This window comes from Anser anser (genome assembly GCF_964211835.1).
Source record: "Anser anser genome assembly, chromosome: 15".
Taxonomy (NCBI): Eukaryota; Metazoa; Chordata; class Aves; order Anseriformes; family Anatidae; genus Anser; species Anser anser.
Genome location: NC_139736.1, coordinates 4,406,595 through 4,423,123, shown reverse-complemented (window position 1 = coordinate 4,423,123; position 16,529 = coordinate 4,406,595). Strand labels below are relative to the sequence as shown.

The 16,529-nt window shown below is 37.7% G+C and overlaps 1 protein-coding gene across 9 annotated transcripts in view; it reads left to right on the top strand.

Moving 5' to 3' along the window:
• The window catches only part of SDK1 (sidekick cell adhesion molecule 1), a 395,409-nt gene that overhangs the window by 277,355 nt on the left and 101,525 nt on the right, over positions 1 to 16,529 (top strand). For all 9 annotated transcript variants that reach the window (XM_083799697.1, XM_083799700.1, XM_083799699.1 and 6 more), the window contains 3 exons: positions 2,493 to 2,674; positions 10,626 to 10,741; positions 13,797 to 13,989. In XM_083799697.1, coding sequence (XP_083655823.1) covers positions 2,493 to 2,674; positions 10,626 to 10,741; positions 13,797 to 13,989 — 491 coding nt within the window. The remainder of the gene's footprint in view (positions 1 to 2,492; positions 2,675 to 10,625; positions 10,742 to 13,796; positions 13,990 to 16,529) is intronic.

Sequence of the window (16,529 nt, the reverse complement as noted above, 5' to 3'; positions counted from 1 at the left end):
GTCCTCCAAACCTACTAAAATATAACTAAATGCTACAGTCTAAATGCCAACACCCTGTTCATTCTGTGCTCCTACTTTTGCTGGCACGGGTGGAAATGCTTTTGTGATGTTAGTGTTGGTGAGTTCCCAAAATAGAACATTCCTTCATTCTTTAGGCAGAATTGAAGTCTGTTAATCTCCCTGTCACCTGCACAGAGCCTTTTACAGTAGTGAGCCACTTGTGCAAGTGCCTTTGTATTTAAGCGCTGGACTCATTTTGAAAGCTGTGCCGGTCATCAGTGACAGGTGGGGAAAGATGCTTTAGCTTCTGTCTATAGCTAAAATCCTGTCAAGAGAGTTGGGTACCAGTTTGCACAGGGTACAAATGTCTGTACAGTTTTTTCCTTCAAACTGGCCTACCTGATGATAGGATTAACTCCTTAGCTACTTGTAGTGAGTTAACCAGTCTCAACATTAAGTCCTTTGAGAAAGCAATCCTCTGGCACTCTGTTCTGTTTTCTCTGTAGAGCATTTTCAGTGATGCCAACAATTATTAGCATAATTGATCCTGGTCCTCCCTATAATGTCTCTTTCCATTTTAATAGAGACTGATCATATTCGTTATGGTCAATCTGTGAACATTTTTGATGTCTACGTGCTTTGTCTAGACCACAAAGAAAGCATTTAATCAAAAAGAATTTAAGATTATCATATAAAAGCACAACTGTCCCAGGCAATAAACCAAGCTGTTCTTCCAAGTCAAAATACATGGCCGCAACAATATGTGCACTGAAGAAAGGTCTTCCTGCATTGGTTTCTGTAGTATTAAGGTATAACAAAATGAAAACCACTGTGCATCCTAGAGATCCGATGCTGAAGACATGCAAGATACTAAATTGATGGAGCACCTGATCTTTAAAAGTGAAGGTGCACTGCACAAGTCATACAGAGTATACATCAAAGTCTATGGTGAGAAAAATCATGAAGACATGACATTTCTGAACTGGCCTTCTTCCTCTGCCCTTTTTCTCACTGGCAGTATTGCATTCAGAGGAGTGCCATGCTAACAGCATAATAGATTAAATCACAGGAGCACTCCACACCTTGTCTGCTAGGTGTGAGACAAAACAGTGCTGCACAAAGAATTGACTTTGCCAGGATGCATACAACCTTCACAGGAGACAAAAGAAAGGAGAAGGTAGATGTATAAAGTAGAAAAAGATGAAGACGATTCAATAAACTCAGCTGAGCTGATATTTCTTTGTTTCCATTTCTATTTCACAAATGGAATTGTAACATCACAGTTGTTATTAACTATGACAAAATACAGTCAGGCAAGCAACTCCTCAGCAGAGAAGAGGGGTTGTCAGTGATTAAGAACTGATCTCTTTATGAGGAGATTTTCGAACAAAATCTGTGGCTGAAGTACATGCAGAAGTTGTCTAGCTGTAGAAATTGCACCAATTTAACTCAGATAACTTAAGATCAGACTGCAAGATGTCAGTGAAATTGTTCTGTGCCAATAAGATTTTGGTGCTTATTGTGTAGCAAAAGATGAATATGAGCATGTACAAGTTGTGCGTGAATAAGAATTCAAATGTTCCTGCATTTGCCTGCTCTGTGGAACAGTAATGCCTCATGCCCCTTACTTGGTCTCTGTGTTTCTGATTTGATGTGAATTAGCATATTGTAAACATCCATTGTACCATTTTAATAAAGGAAGGAAAACAAACAGTATTATTCACATTCACAGATTTGCAGGGTTTGTTTGTTTTCTATAATTTATTTATTCTTCGTAGTTTCTTGGCCTAAATAGATGCATCAAAAGGGCTCTGTTTTCTGCAACGCAGTTTTTACAGGGGAAAATATATTCCATTTTCCAGCTTTCCATGCCTTAGTAGAAAGTTTATCAGGATGTCTACCACTCAGCCTTATTTGGTACAGCCCTCCTCCAGGAATCCTTGTGCTTAACTAGTCCTTCAATCTCAAATGTATTCAGTCCTTATTTTAATCATGCTGTGAAGTGAATCCTGGCGGAAGCCAGAGATGGCAGTGCCCGTAGCTCTAGAAGGTCAGAGCCTGCCAGAATTCTTCCTTTTCAGATTTCAAAGAAGGAAAAAAAAACATTCCTCAAGCTAATTTACAGCAGCACCCTGATAAAAATCACATTGGGGCTATTTTTTTCTACTAAATCACATTTTTTACTAGACAAGCCACGTTTAAGAAGCTGTAATTTTTCCACAGCCATAAAACAGGTTAAAATACCCATTTTGTTTAGGTCTACGCATGTAATCTCAGTGAGATCAGATTATAAATACTATAGCAGTCAAACAAGACGTGGTCTTATCAGCAGTTAGTCTGTTGTTTCTGATAATTTTTCATTATTCTTTGTATAATTCGGCTGTAAAAGTGTGGATATTGCTTCTTCACAAAGGAAGCTATTTTGCTAGTCAGGATATTTTCTGTAATTGATACCAACTAATTAACAGCAAATTTTTCTTCCCATATGGTAGGTATCGCCTGGCTGGCCTCCCTGGAGAATACCAGTATAAGAACATCACCAGTGCAGAAATTAACTACTGCTTAGTGAAAGACCTGATCATTTGGACCCAGTATGAAATCCAGGTGGCGTCTTACAATGGAGCTGGGCTGGGAGCGTTCAGCAGACCTGTGACAGAGTACACTTTACAGGGAGGTGAGCAAATCGGAACTGTATGTGTCAGAGTTTAAAGCACAATTTCCTAAGGAGAATATGCACTCTCTGATAGTCCCACCTAACAATTGTAAAATGGATGGTCAGTTCAGTCATATTTGAAAGACATCTTTGTTGGGTTGGAAAGAAGTAGAAAACACAAGTTTCAAGTGCCTAAGTAGAGACTCTATTGCGCTCTCTGTTGTAGAAAAAGCTGTGGGTCCCGTGGAATGGATTTAAGGGATGTGTGACATGCAGTGACTGAGACTACTCTGACAGGAGAGGCATAGAGAATATGGCAAGGAATTGGGTTTACGGCAGTCAGGGTATGCAATATGCCACATACACAATATAGGAGACAAATGCAGAGCAAACCAGCATCGTTAGATTTGATGATCACAGAATAACTTGATTTAGAAATTTGGAATAAATTTGAAAGGAACTGTAGAAAGAGAAATAGAGCCTTTGGAGAAAGTATGTTTGGTAGCAGTTCAGGGATGATGCATTTCAGACATTTGCAAAGAGGAAGACAGAATGATCTTCAGAGCCTTAATTTTTATGCTATGGCTCTTCCATACCTTTCTGGTAAGTGCTTTAAAAAGAATATAAATTGCATCAAAAAAAGGATATGTAATTACTTTTTACAACCAGTGTAGGGCATGTTTACACCTCTAGATTGGTATAAAAATCTGTAGGATAATTAAGTACCAAGTCCTTAAAGCTTTTTTATATTTCATAATGGCAGGACTATGCTGGATTCTGAGCACTGGACAGTATGTGGTCTCTACTGGTCATAAAACAAACTATTTTAGAAACTTGCAGTTTTACAGTACATCAGTTAATTTATAATCAGTGAAAATCGTGTAGTTGTTTGTTAATTGTTACTAGGAGTACATTATAATGTGATTAGATATAGTTTGAATTGTAGGGAGATCTTTAAGAAAAGATTATTTGCATGCAATAGTAATTAACCACAACAATTAAAACAGGAATCTATCCATATTTTGTCTTAGGGCATCTGAAGTTTCACAGTTTAGAGGAGTCTAGACACATTCAACCTCTTTCTAGAAGTATTTATAGCAGACCTTGAAATGCTTTTTTTAAAGTCTTCTCTCTACAGCCAGGATTAATGTTTTGTATCCCACTAAAGACCAGCTCTCTGCTGAGAACTGGTTTGCACAAAGAATTTAATCTATTCTGTGAATATGCTTGCAGTTCATTACTTTGTTTATTTGGACATGTTAGGCTATCATATCACCTTAGCCTTCCATCTGTTAAGACTCAGGTTTGGACTTCACACTCTTTTCCTTAAACCCTGCAAGTGACTCTAATTTCCCTTGATATTATGTGCTGTTACTATCATCCTTTATTGATTGGCTGTCTGTTGTCATTTATAAGGATATAAATCCTCTGTTATAAATTAAGAGTAATCAGTCCTGCATTCGTATTAACTATCAAGAATGTTTAGACTGCAGGACAACCTGCAGTGGCCAGTTTATCTCTATATAGTTTCTCTCTGTATCCTAACTGCTCAAGAGTGGGTAGACATGAACAAAAAAATGGATCTTTGTTATTTATTTTATAACACTATTTGATAATAGCAATAAATAATTACTTCATGGATGCTGTCATCTTCTAGTGGATGCCCTTCTGGATATCTGTGCAAATCACTGAAGTCTGCTCTAAAAAGAGTTTGAAGCCTTTTTACACTTAAGAGTTGAAAAGAAGGAAGGTTGGGTGGTATCAGTATCATTTGAAATTAGATTAAAATAAAGTCTTGATAAGTAATGCCCTACTGTCCATAACCCTCCTTATTTGTCTGTCTAGTAGTTGGGAAATGACAGGAAAGGCCAGTGGTTGTTTCTTGCTCTAGAATGTCCTTCCTAAACCAAACCAGCAAGAGTGAGAAAAAGCAGTGTGTAAAACTGCCTTGTAAATCATACGCCGATTTTAATGTGAGCCGAGATAAATGTCAAAGACACACTCCCATCCATCCCCCTCTCCTACTGTGACCACCACCACCTCTATTCTGACGTGCATTAAATGATGTGAGCTGTTCTGGCAAGAACCTGTCTGTCTGCTGATGAAAAATACCTGAAATACCTCATATTAATCAAATGTGCTGTGCAGTCAAAGCCTGGCAGGAAATGAACACTGGGAGCAGATCAAGCCGTTGGCAGGAGCAGATCAGCACATTGGCATCTTTGTCGGGAAGAATATTGACTGGCCATATAAGCTGTGGATTTATACCAGAACCCAGTCCATTAATCCCTTATTAGTCCTCTGGCATTGTGTTAGCCACTGATAACTAATCAGCTGCTCAAAGCTCTTCAAAAATCACCAGTTTCTAGAATGTAGCCAAACTTGCAAGATGCTGAGAGATCTAAACTTGTAGCGAGACTGGCACATAATGTCAGCTAGATAAAATGTCAGAAAGACTTACTGGCAAAGCACTGAACTTCCTAGCACTAGGGTCAGACAGTTTGACTGTCTCTAAATCTTGAAAGTCTTTTCAGAGTGATATTCAGCCTAATCCTTTGATGCTCTGGGTATATAGGTCTTTCTTCATCAGAGCTTCTCCAGCTGTTCCTTACTTTGATATTACTTTTCACAGGGATTTGTGCCAGCCTCCTGCACAGGGCAAATTTTTCTTATTTAAATAGTGTCCTGCAGGACTTTTCATTGCCATATGACAAACTGAAGTTTTCCAGTACTTTTTCATATGAGTAGCTTTGTGAGATGTATAAACATCTTTGTGGATAGCGCTGATACTGTCTCTGCTCAGTACTGTTGGACACGTTTACCTTTTCCTGCAGGCTGATTTGAGAATCTTCCATTTTTACTGTCCCTTTAATCTCACTAGCATGAACACTTCTAAGCTTTTCTCTCCTTGAAAAACATCCAACGCTCTTTAGATTTAGCCAAGGCAAGGCTTGTAAGTAGAGGCAGATCTTTTCTTAAGACAATTTACATTGGAATTAACCTACTTTTATTTCTACTTTAGCTGTTAAGTGTTTCTTTTGATGCATATTCCAAAAGACAGTATTATATCCTGAAGTTTGTAAGCCTCAGCATGTAGTTTGATATTATTTTATTTTTCCCTACTTGCTGTGCACGGACGCCTTGAAATGCCAGGAAAGGCCCTTTGTGAGTAAAAGTCTGGGAGAGTCGACAGACTAGTGAGTCTTGATGGTGTACAGGAAGGACAGAAGGACGATGTGGCATGTTGAGCAGGTCCAAAGTGTTTTTTTCCACAGGCAGTAGGAGTTGAATTAGATGAATTCGTAAGGGCTGAGATAGAAGAACTGGAGAAATCTGTTATCTGTTTCAGTTGACTGAAAACTTCCTCCTTTATGTAGGAAGTAATCTTGAAATGGAAATCTCTGAATAAGGGGTGTCCTCTATGAGCATTTCAGTTTGTCTCAGGTAAAAGAGTCCTTAATTTTCTCTTAGAATATTTTTTGCAAAAATCATCTTAATGATTCACTTTGTTTGGGGAACTTACCAACAGCCAGGAAGCGTCCGTGAATGTCATTTTGGCCCAGCTGCCCCCGTGCAGAAGCAGGTTGGAGTTGTAGCATCTGGATTTTATAGCTCTCAGTTTTACCACTGTTAGGTGTCATTTCCCATCTATTGTTTTGTTGTTGTTTTTAATGATTTCACAAAGGTTGTGAATTACCAGTTGTTTCGGTGAGGCTTCTGGCTCCCAGCTCTTGCTACAGAAGTAAAACTTGGTCCTTGTGAGAGGCGTGTGAGAAAGGAAAAAAGGCATTTCCCAGCTGCAGGAAGCAAAACTCTTCAGTTTATGCCAAACCTCACACTTTTGAATTTCAAATATTGGCATGTGTAGAACAGCAGAGACCACTATTTCTATGCACCTGCTGCAGTTCCAAGCAGAGCAAATGTTGTTGGCCAGGTGTGGAGGGGAAGAGGCTTCACAGGAGGAGTAGCACGCTCCTGCAGCAGGCTCTCCCCGCGGCTCCCAGCTGATGCAGCTTAGCACCTCAAGCTAGTGCACTGAAGGAAAAACTGCATCCTCATGTAGAGGAAAACCTGTGGTTCCCTGAGCCTGCCTTGCTAAGACATGGAAGCTGCTAACTCAGGAGCTTGGGAGGAGCAGCGCGCTTTTCCACAAGCCTTTGTTGAAGGTCGGTATTTAAGAACAGCGGACTGTCCGTTGGAATCTGTGTGGGGTTTACATGCTATTTGCACATAGCTACAGACAGAATAATTACATGTACACATGCTTAACCTTAATGCCTTCTCTTCTCTCAATTATCTTGTCAGCCAAACCCTTTTAATGGCTTTTATCTAGAGTGCTTCCATGACCTTTTCTACTTAGAATGCTGCACATTAGCTTGCAGTCCCGGGAGCTGAGCTCTTAACAGATTTCCAACCGTGTGAACTTTATAGGGAAGAAAGTAACAGTTGGTTTTGTCTGACCAATTTGATCTGCACTTCCAAGATGACTCCCAGGTGGGTCTCCAGGGTGAGATGGTTTAGGAATACTTGCAAACATCATGAAGATTGGATTTTAAAATTGAGTTTGTAAACACATGGGGATTACTTTTGAAACAACTGTTTGACATTGGTAGCTCTTGTACTGCTTGACAACAAGAAACTTGTAGGAGGAGGATAGCCATCCACCCCTAAGTTAGGAAATTCTTAATGCAGACAGTTGCAGCTTCAGCAAGGTGCTAACCATGATCTTGGAAAAGTATCTGAGTTTCGAACTGACCAGAAGGTCAGCTCTATCAAACTTTTTCTTTTTAATGCAAAACTATTCAAATACCCAAGAAAGTCTTTAAGATCAGGACATAAAAGAAGAACTTTATACTGTCACTTTGAAGTAAATTTGAGGTCATGATGCCAATATTTTACTGATTAAAAATATAAAAATGTATTATATTACAACTTCTGCAGTATAATTAAGCTTATGCGTCTTAGACAGACCATGTACTTTTCATCTTTTAAATTCATTCATTGTGATGCAGATGTTGATTCTTCAATAAAGATTCTAAAGATGAATTGTAATACAAATCATGGTTTCCAGTATTCTGAAGGGTTTATATTTTCTGGTCATGATTTTTACCGTTTCTCTTATCATAGCAGGTACTCTTTGTGCTATGATTATTTATTTGTGTTTCAAAAAATTATCCTCTAATGAAAGAAAAATATTTCACTTTTTAAAAGAAATAACTAGTATATTTGGTTATCCACGTTTCCAAAACTACAGAAAACCTATCCTAAAGTGCCTGTCTGGGCTCTTTTGAGAAGTGCTACAGTAAGGACTATAAATGAAAACTTGAGGCTTGCTGATGCAGGTTTTTTCCTCTCAAAAAATTACAGTATTTTGAACTATATGTAAAAGACTCATCAGACCCCTAGAATAAAATCCTTGTGTTATTGAAATCACTGGAAATTTGCTGTTGATCATACAGCATTTGTGGAGTTCTGCAGTAAAGAAAATGCCCCTAGAAATGAAGCCAGCAGTGTGCATGCTAGTAAGTGTTTTAGGAGGATGAAGACAGTGGGAGTACCCTGTTGGCAGTGGCTGTACTGCTAACTCTTCCGTCAGTGCTCACCTGTATGTTACTGGTGCTCTGGGAACAACAGACTCTTCCTACCTCTGCTAAATTCTGTATTTCTTTGGCTGTGGTTGTCAGTGGACAGCGTATGGGTTAGATACAGACTTTCTGTGTAGTTTTTATAAGTTACAAAATCAACTTAGCACATATTAATAGAGTTGTAATGTAGCATTTCGACAGAAAGAAATGAGTGGAGAGGAGGGTGCTTGGCTGTTCAGCCTTAATGACAGAAGGAGATTAATCTCCCTGTGATATCCAGATGACTTTCTGATAATAAACTAACTTGAAGGTTTCCTATACGATTTTCTTCTGCAATAACAAATCACTGGCAGCTACAACATCAAAATATTCCAATATGCAGGAAAGTATGAATTTTGATTTAAAAAAATCTTACATTAGCTATCAATTATAGAAAGTATTGAACACAAAAGCAAATTGAAGTACATCGTGGCTCTCATAATAAACAGTTTCATCAAAGAACATGAATAACTAAAAAAAAAAAAAAAAGTAGGGAATGTAGCTAAACCAGCTCATTATGACTGTATAGTGACTTGTATATCAGGATGATTTGGTGAATCTCTTAACTACAAAAACTTTGATGTCTACGGGTTGGTAAGATTATTGTAACCTTCCAAAAACATACAGGCAATTATGATACATGGCTAGAAATAAGACCTGGATTCTAACAAGAAATTAGAGTAGTATCAGATAAATTCTGGTTTTAGAACTCAATAATTAAAAATAGTTCATAAATTGTGACATCAGGCTTTAAATTGGGGCAAGACAATTCTGAATAATATGCAATTTCAGAGGTTAAAGAAACAAATGTACAGAGCTAAATTTTCAAGCCAGAAGCCATCAGAGAGTTTTAGTGCCACAAGGCATGAAAGTGAATATTCTTGTCATTTCAAACCTCACATCTTCCTGGATCTCTCCAGATTTGTGTGTTGATATTTCTAGGTTGTGGATGTCTTTGACTAGGTGTTGCAGCAACCTCGCTATATAGCTTGTACACCAGTTAAGAATAGTGGACCTGGATGTCTCTTTCAAACAAAGCTTTTGGTGGACAAAGGGACATTTTTACATTTTTGAACTTAATGTCTTGATTTCTCCTCCATACAAAGACTCAATTTCCAAAAAGTACTTTGAAGCTTTTGAAGTTTGTGACCTGTTTTTGAAAAGTATGGAACAAACCAGCATTTCTCAGTTGGAACTGTGGTTACTTTTTAGAAGCATAGGTCATTGGGCTTTGGTAGAAAGTTTCTCTTGAAAGCAGAAGGAACAAAGCTTTTCAAGCTTCAAAACCACTTGTGGCTAGTTCCTCTTTTACAGAATACAAATGTGCATGGCTATCAATAGTCATGTTTTTGAAGCTTTACTAAACTTATTTTTTAGGATTCAAAGGGTATTAGTACTTTTTTTTTTTAATCAAATAGCAGTTTTCTTCTTGAACTTACTACAAAATTGATAATTTCAGAAAAATAGACCTGACTATTAGTATTCCTTCCTCTTGAGAACTAAAGAAATGACATCCTAAAGCAATGAGTTGAAGAAATTGCCTGGAAGATATTTAAAGAAACATTATGTTAAATGGTAAAATACTTACGTCGTGGGTTGTGGTGGTGGTGTTGTTTTTTGAAGCCAGTATGCCTCCATGTTCTAAGCTTTTATTTTTATTTTTTTTGTATTGAGAAATAATCTGCCTAATTAAGTACTTGACATGAAAAGTTTACGAAGTTTAAATAGATTTGAGGTTGTATTGGTTCAGATTATATATAATAAATTTAATATACATGAGTGAATATAGTATCAAGATAAAATGAGAATATCTCCAATTCCCCAGAAAAATCTATTGCATATGATATGACTGGTCCTAATTTTTAAGCAGTGGTAAATAATAAACAAATGCTGTTCCTAGATTATAATTCACAATTAGAAATTTAATTGTGCAGGCCCCATGTTTGCTAGTATGATCTGGGGAATTGTGTGGTGTTAAAAGAAATTCTCAGGAAATTTCTTGGTGAAACTTCATTCTCTGTGCAGTCATGGATAATTGAAAGAGATGTGTTCACCTATCATTATCTAGTTTCTGTCTCAAGTTTTATGAAAAACTCATCTGAGGAGTTATATGCTACAGAAAGCATTTCATACCCTCCCCTTGAAAGAATTTCTGATACAGAATGAGAAATAACTCAATTACCATTCTTTACAAATCATTGCTGGGTACCATATCACAGGAAGTGCATCCTTTTCTCGGGTTTGTTATTAGTTTGAGACTAATGAGTGGCAGTGAATAGGTTCTTTTGACCTCTAATCTCTCCTCCATTCTGTTTCATTTTCTGTTGCTCTTGCCTGACTGGGAGCAGTGCCTACAGCTCCACCGCAAAACGTGCAAGTTGAAGCCGTGAACTCCACAACCATCCAGTTCCTCTGGAACCCTCCACCCCAGCAGTTCATCAATGGTATTAACCAAGGATACAAGGTAAATAGGAACAAGATTTCTACAACTTCAAATAATGTTTCCTGTAAGAGTCCTGATATACAAAAATTAGAAATTTAACAATCTATGAATGTCCAAAATGACTGTGTATTTTAAGAAGCAAAAAGAAGAGAGGACTGAACAGTTGTTGCTCCTCATGTAACATTTGCTGGTTTATATATTGTTAATATATGTATTTTATGTATATATATAATAACTATAATTATAAAAGTTCTAATACCTTTATCATTTGCCTGGAGAATTTCCAAAGCCAAAAAACAGTTTGATGTCAAACAGCACAGGAGACACATCATTGTGCCACTGAAAGTCAGCCCGGAGATTTCTATTTACTCTACTGCAAAACTCCCATTCATTTCATTAGGAACCAAGATGTCACACTAAATATTTGTCTTAACTTTCCCAGTGTGATGATTTTGGAGGTGTAAGAATGTAAAATTTTAAATCGTGCTCAGTGGCTTGGTGTTAGCGTGGTGAGTCCCTGTTGATGGGGCAATGTCTCACAGTGTGCAGAGTAGGTAGAGGGTGCTTGACAGAGCACTTCGTGGTCCTCTGCCCAGTGGAGTGTAGCTGGAGTGGTTTATTTCTGTCTCTCAGGAAGGACTGTTTAATAGAAACTCCTTCCATGGTTCAGCAGCAGGGACATAATAAAGGAAGGGTTTAAAAACATTCATAGAAAGAACAAAGAGAAACCTTGTAGGAATTGCAGAACAGGAGAAGGGATGATGGGCATGTTTTGTTAGCTGGGAGGAGGGAGCTGGATTTAGGTGTTGTGTGAGGGAATGCTTGCTGAACTGAAAAGGACGTGTGATTCACAAGACAAGCTGTGAATTGGAGGATTGTAGGTGGATTTTAGGAGTTTCAGAAGACTTGATCATTCTCTTAAGAATGTCTCAAAGTGATGGAGAAACTGAGACAGAGGTACACGTGTTTCAGTACTTTTGCCCAGATCTATATATTTCTTATAAAGAACAGTGGTGTTTTCAGAATCTCCCTGCTGAAGTAGTATTACAAGTAGATGTGTCTCTTTTCCCAGAGATATGATCAGCTCTCAGGACTGGGTTGCTGGCAGGGGAATTTAGACTGCAAAAGTATAGCCTGAAACCTCAGAAACCTACAGAGGTAGTACCTGGCTTCTGTTTGGACTGTGGAGAATAAAAGCCTTTTGGGGCTCAGTGGACTGCAACATGCTATAATTATCTGGTGCAAGTCCAAACATGGTGAGCTCAGTCAGATTTGGAAAAGCCATACTTTATATTTTTATTCTTTGTTTTATTCAAACACGGGCGGCTTCAGTATGAAGATCATTAGTTTCATTGCATAGCTGCTTCTCATTTAAGTTTCAATTTAATTATCAATTGTATAAAATAACCAAGATCTTTATTTGTATTTGTCAGTAGTCATTAAAAACTTTTGGAGTGATCAGAATTTCTCTTTACTGGTATTTCCTTGATTGCATTAAATTGCAACAGATTTGTAATTCCTATTTTTCATGAGCTTTGTGAATTGCAGTATGAAGACTGTGTGAGAACATTTCTCTGACTGTTACTTCTATTGCATGGTTTATTTTGTATGGTTTATAAACAGTAGTAGCCAAAGCTAGGCCTTTGCTTTTCCTAAGGATTAAACCCATTTTGTCCTTAACTGACAAAATTCTCCACCTTTATTTCCTGCGCATGTTTTCTGAAAAATGTGCAATGAAATACTTGAGAAAGAGAATTTCAGTCCCCCAAAGTTATAAATGCCAAATCTAATCCACAAAGGTGATTTAGAAAAGAAAATAAAACTTACTATTCCATCAACCATTATTCCATTTTTATCTTTTCTTTGGAATTTATTTGCATTTCAAGAAGTTGTAAAGTGCACCTTTCAAATATGAAATATTCCTAACAAAATGAGTCCTTATAGTCCTCTAACTGCTTTCTGACTACAAGGAGTATAGTCTGATTATCAGCCAGTAGACAGCTGAATGTGTCAAATACAGCTCAATAATTTCAGGTATCTGTTCATGTTTATGAGCCTGAAATCAATACAAGTAGCATGATTTACACAGATACTGAGTAAGGCCTAGAATTTTAACATGCTAAAGTTTTAACATCCACAAGATAAGGATTTTTGGGCAAAATAGAAGTTTCATAAGCACTTTGAAACTTTAGACCCCTACGTTGTTACGATGATTTCAGAAATTGTTTTAAAATTCAAAGTTTGAAGTCTTCATTTAAGTACTTACAGACAAGGTATTCTACTCTAAAAAAACGTTGATCACCCAGAAGATCCACTGAGATGACTAAAACCTGGAAGAAGTGTGGCTTGACAGGCATGTTACTTTAAATGCATGAAAATGTCTTCAGGAATCTCACTTTTGGGACCTAGTTGTTGAAAACTGTAGTAATCGTTTTTATGATCATTTACTATTCTTTCTGTAGTTCCAGAACCTTTTGAATCATTCACAGCATGGCTATCCCCACACCGTCAATCATTGTAAAATTCTTGGTCAGTAGGATGCTGAGGGCTGTGGAAAGGGAAGAAGGATTTTCCCTCTCCTCTCTTATACTTCACAGCCAGCGGAATCTTTCAAGGAACCCTGTAATAATATATATATATATATAAATATATATATATATATATATATTATCTCAGGGCAGCACTGAAATTTCCTTTCTTACTTTACCCTCCTTTCAGCAGCAGAGATTGTTCAGGGTAGACAGAGCAGCCCAGAGCGGGACAAAAGACTCATGTTATACAAAATACACAAATAGCCACTCACAATAATTTTGGCCTTGTTCAGTAGTAGAAATTGAGAATTGCAATACCTCCACGGTATCAGTACATCCCCCATCACTAGTAAGTATTATACACATCCCTCCAGTTACCATATTAACAGCATTATATCCATCTGTTCAGCATCAGAGCTGACAATAGTTGAGCAGTACTGCTTGTTTTTTACAATCAGATTAAGATGGTTTTGGCAGCCAAGCATACTTTAGTTCTGAATAGACGCAGCTTCTAATGAGAGCTCATCTATGTTTAAATTTTCTAGCTTCTAGCATGGCCAGTTGATGCGCCAGAGACTGTGACTGTGGTCACCATTGCTCCCGATTTTCATGGTGTTCATAGCGGATATATCACCAACCTGAAGAAATACACTACTTATTATACGTCAGTTCTGTGTTTCACCACACCTGGAGATGGACCACGAAGCACACCACAGCTGCTACGCACCCTTGAAGACAGTGAGTAGTGAGCACTGGTAGAGAATCTCAGTGCTCAGATTTTGTCTGGTTTGATATAAAAGCCAGAATTTTCACATCTGGGCACTTAAAATCAGACCTTAGGTTTACAAGCAGTTTGTAGTCTCTTCTTAAGTTACTTCACATCAGATGATGACCTCAGCCAGTTGTCAGTATGTGTTCTTTTAGCAGGTGGAAAATGAAGGGCATTTAATATGCCCTTTAAGGGCATATTTAAGGGCATTTTCTTGTTATGAACTGAACTTAGGTGAATTCTTTTAAATTGCTTAGGAACTGAAAGCTCCATAGCGTGGTTCAGCTAACACAATATGTTGTTTGTCTGTGAACCCTTATGCTCTTAAGTCCATGTTTAGTCATCCAAATAAATAGGAATTGATCTTCTGAGGAACTGAACACCAGAACTTACTGTGGAGATCAGTGATTAATTTAAGATTGTTTCCTTCTGCTATTCAATATATTGAAAATCTCTATATCTATATTATAGTGCAAGTATTTGTATAAAATAGAAAAAACAGCATCATGACAATTCAGTAGCTTTTACTCTTTAAAACTGAAGTCAAATTCATGGAATGAAATAAAAAGAGCTGGATCGTTTAGCTTATAAATTATTTGCTGCATCAAAAAAATGTTTTGGCCTCTGTGGCTCCCTGAAAGTGTTTGTTTGAGGCATGTTTGGGACTAACAAGTCTAGTCTGTCAGTTGCAGATAATTAAATTGCAGTGGCCCTCATAACTAACTGTGTGTCCGCAGTGATCTTGGCTCTGGCCAGGGCTTCAGCCTTCCTCTTACAAAGCATCATAAACACTGCTGCACATTTAGAGATCCAAATCAGAATTTAAAAAAAAGTCTAATGCAGCCATTAAGGTATTGTTTTTAGAAATACTACTTTGCCTTAATAAGGACCTTTTAGGTTAGTCGATGTTCCCGTAAAGAAAAATTTAATTAACATTAACATTCAGAGAAGTGAGGCTCGAAGTGCAAATCCAATTTTTCATGAGATACTCTTGAAAGAATATGAAGAAAATTAAGTACTTTCCCATGGATTTTCCTTTTGTGATTCACCTCCTCCATGTGCTAGACCCGTGTCCCAAGAACAGATTCTGGACTTAAACCTTTGCATATTAGAAGGTCACAGAGACAGCAATGTAACTATCAGATATCTATGAGCCACTAATATAAACTCATATATGTTTACCTGCAGTTAAAGCAAAAGGCATGGAGGAAAGGAAAACATGCGTTAGGTTCCTGTGTGTCATATTAACATCTTGCCTGTTTTCTTTAGGAAATGAGGCTTTGGCAGTGTAAATGTGTTTGGCTGTCTGTCTTAGATCCATCTGTCTTTCTCCATCCGAAAACATTTTGATTCCATGACTAATTACAGAGAGTAAAGAAGAGCAAGAAGCCAAAGATATGAGACTCCTAAGATTTCATGAAAATTAATCTGCTGGGAAGAAGAAAAGAGACTATTAATATTCCTGCTCAAGGAGGAGGGGTTGCGGAAATGAACCTTAGAGACTTTGTGGAAAGGGGAGAGGGAGCACAGTCAAAACATTGGGAATATCTCAGGGAAATGTTGGGATCATGTGCCATTTTAAACACAAGAAAATTCCATCATGAAACATAAAACAAGAGAAAGCCACGCTTTTATTTTGTAAACATTTCTCGTCATATGCAGCTGCATGCTGCAAGGATCTTAGGCAGTAGAGATGACCAAGATTTTTTTTTTATTTTGGGTCCTTTAGAATTGTTTTTATGATGACTGAGAAGTTAAGTGTGGTATGGTATAATGTATCTTCGTGGAGAACTTGTTGAATCTAAGTTGTTTCTGGATTTATGTAGTGGGAAAAGGTTTGAAGGGACTGTCACTCATGTTCTCAGGTGATAATTTTCTGTCTGTAAAGCAAAGTTAGGCAATTCTTTAAAAAAAATAATGCAAGCAAATCTGTTTGCTGATGAACTGTAGGTCAAATAAAATCTGACATCCAGTCAGAAGCAATGTGTCCTGGCTTGGTGTAACCTGCACCTGTTTTTCATTATGACATTAAAATTGGAATGCAACTGCAGGAGCTAATTGGAGTGAAGCTTTGTGAGTTCTGTGGCTTGCATGCGTGTAGATATGTGTTCCTGAATAACACATAATTGCCGTGCTCCTGTTAGGTATTCCTGAGATCACTACCAGATCAGCAGTTCTTTCTGTGTAATGCTTCAACTACTAGATAGCGCAGAATGGATTTGGAAATTTTCCTCACTAGGATTGCAGAATTGCAAATGTGGTTGTAGCCGACCTACTGGCAGGCTTTTTTTTTTTTTTTCATCCTAGCTGGAGGGGAATGAGAAACTGGACTAAAATGAAGAGGAAACAAAATATGAAATTGCAGACGAGAAATTGCCAACTGATGTCAGTGGAGCTGGAGGATACTCAGGCAGGGATCCAATGACAGAAGCACAGTGAATATAAAGTGAACAAAAACTCCTTTTTCCAGTACATCGATTGAAGACAGAACAGCAGTTGGATCAAAAAT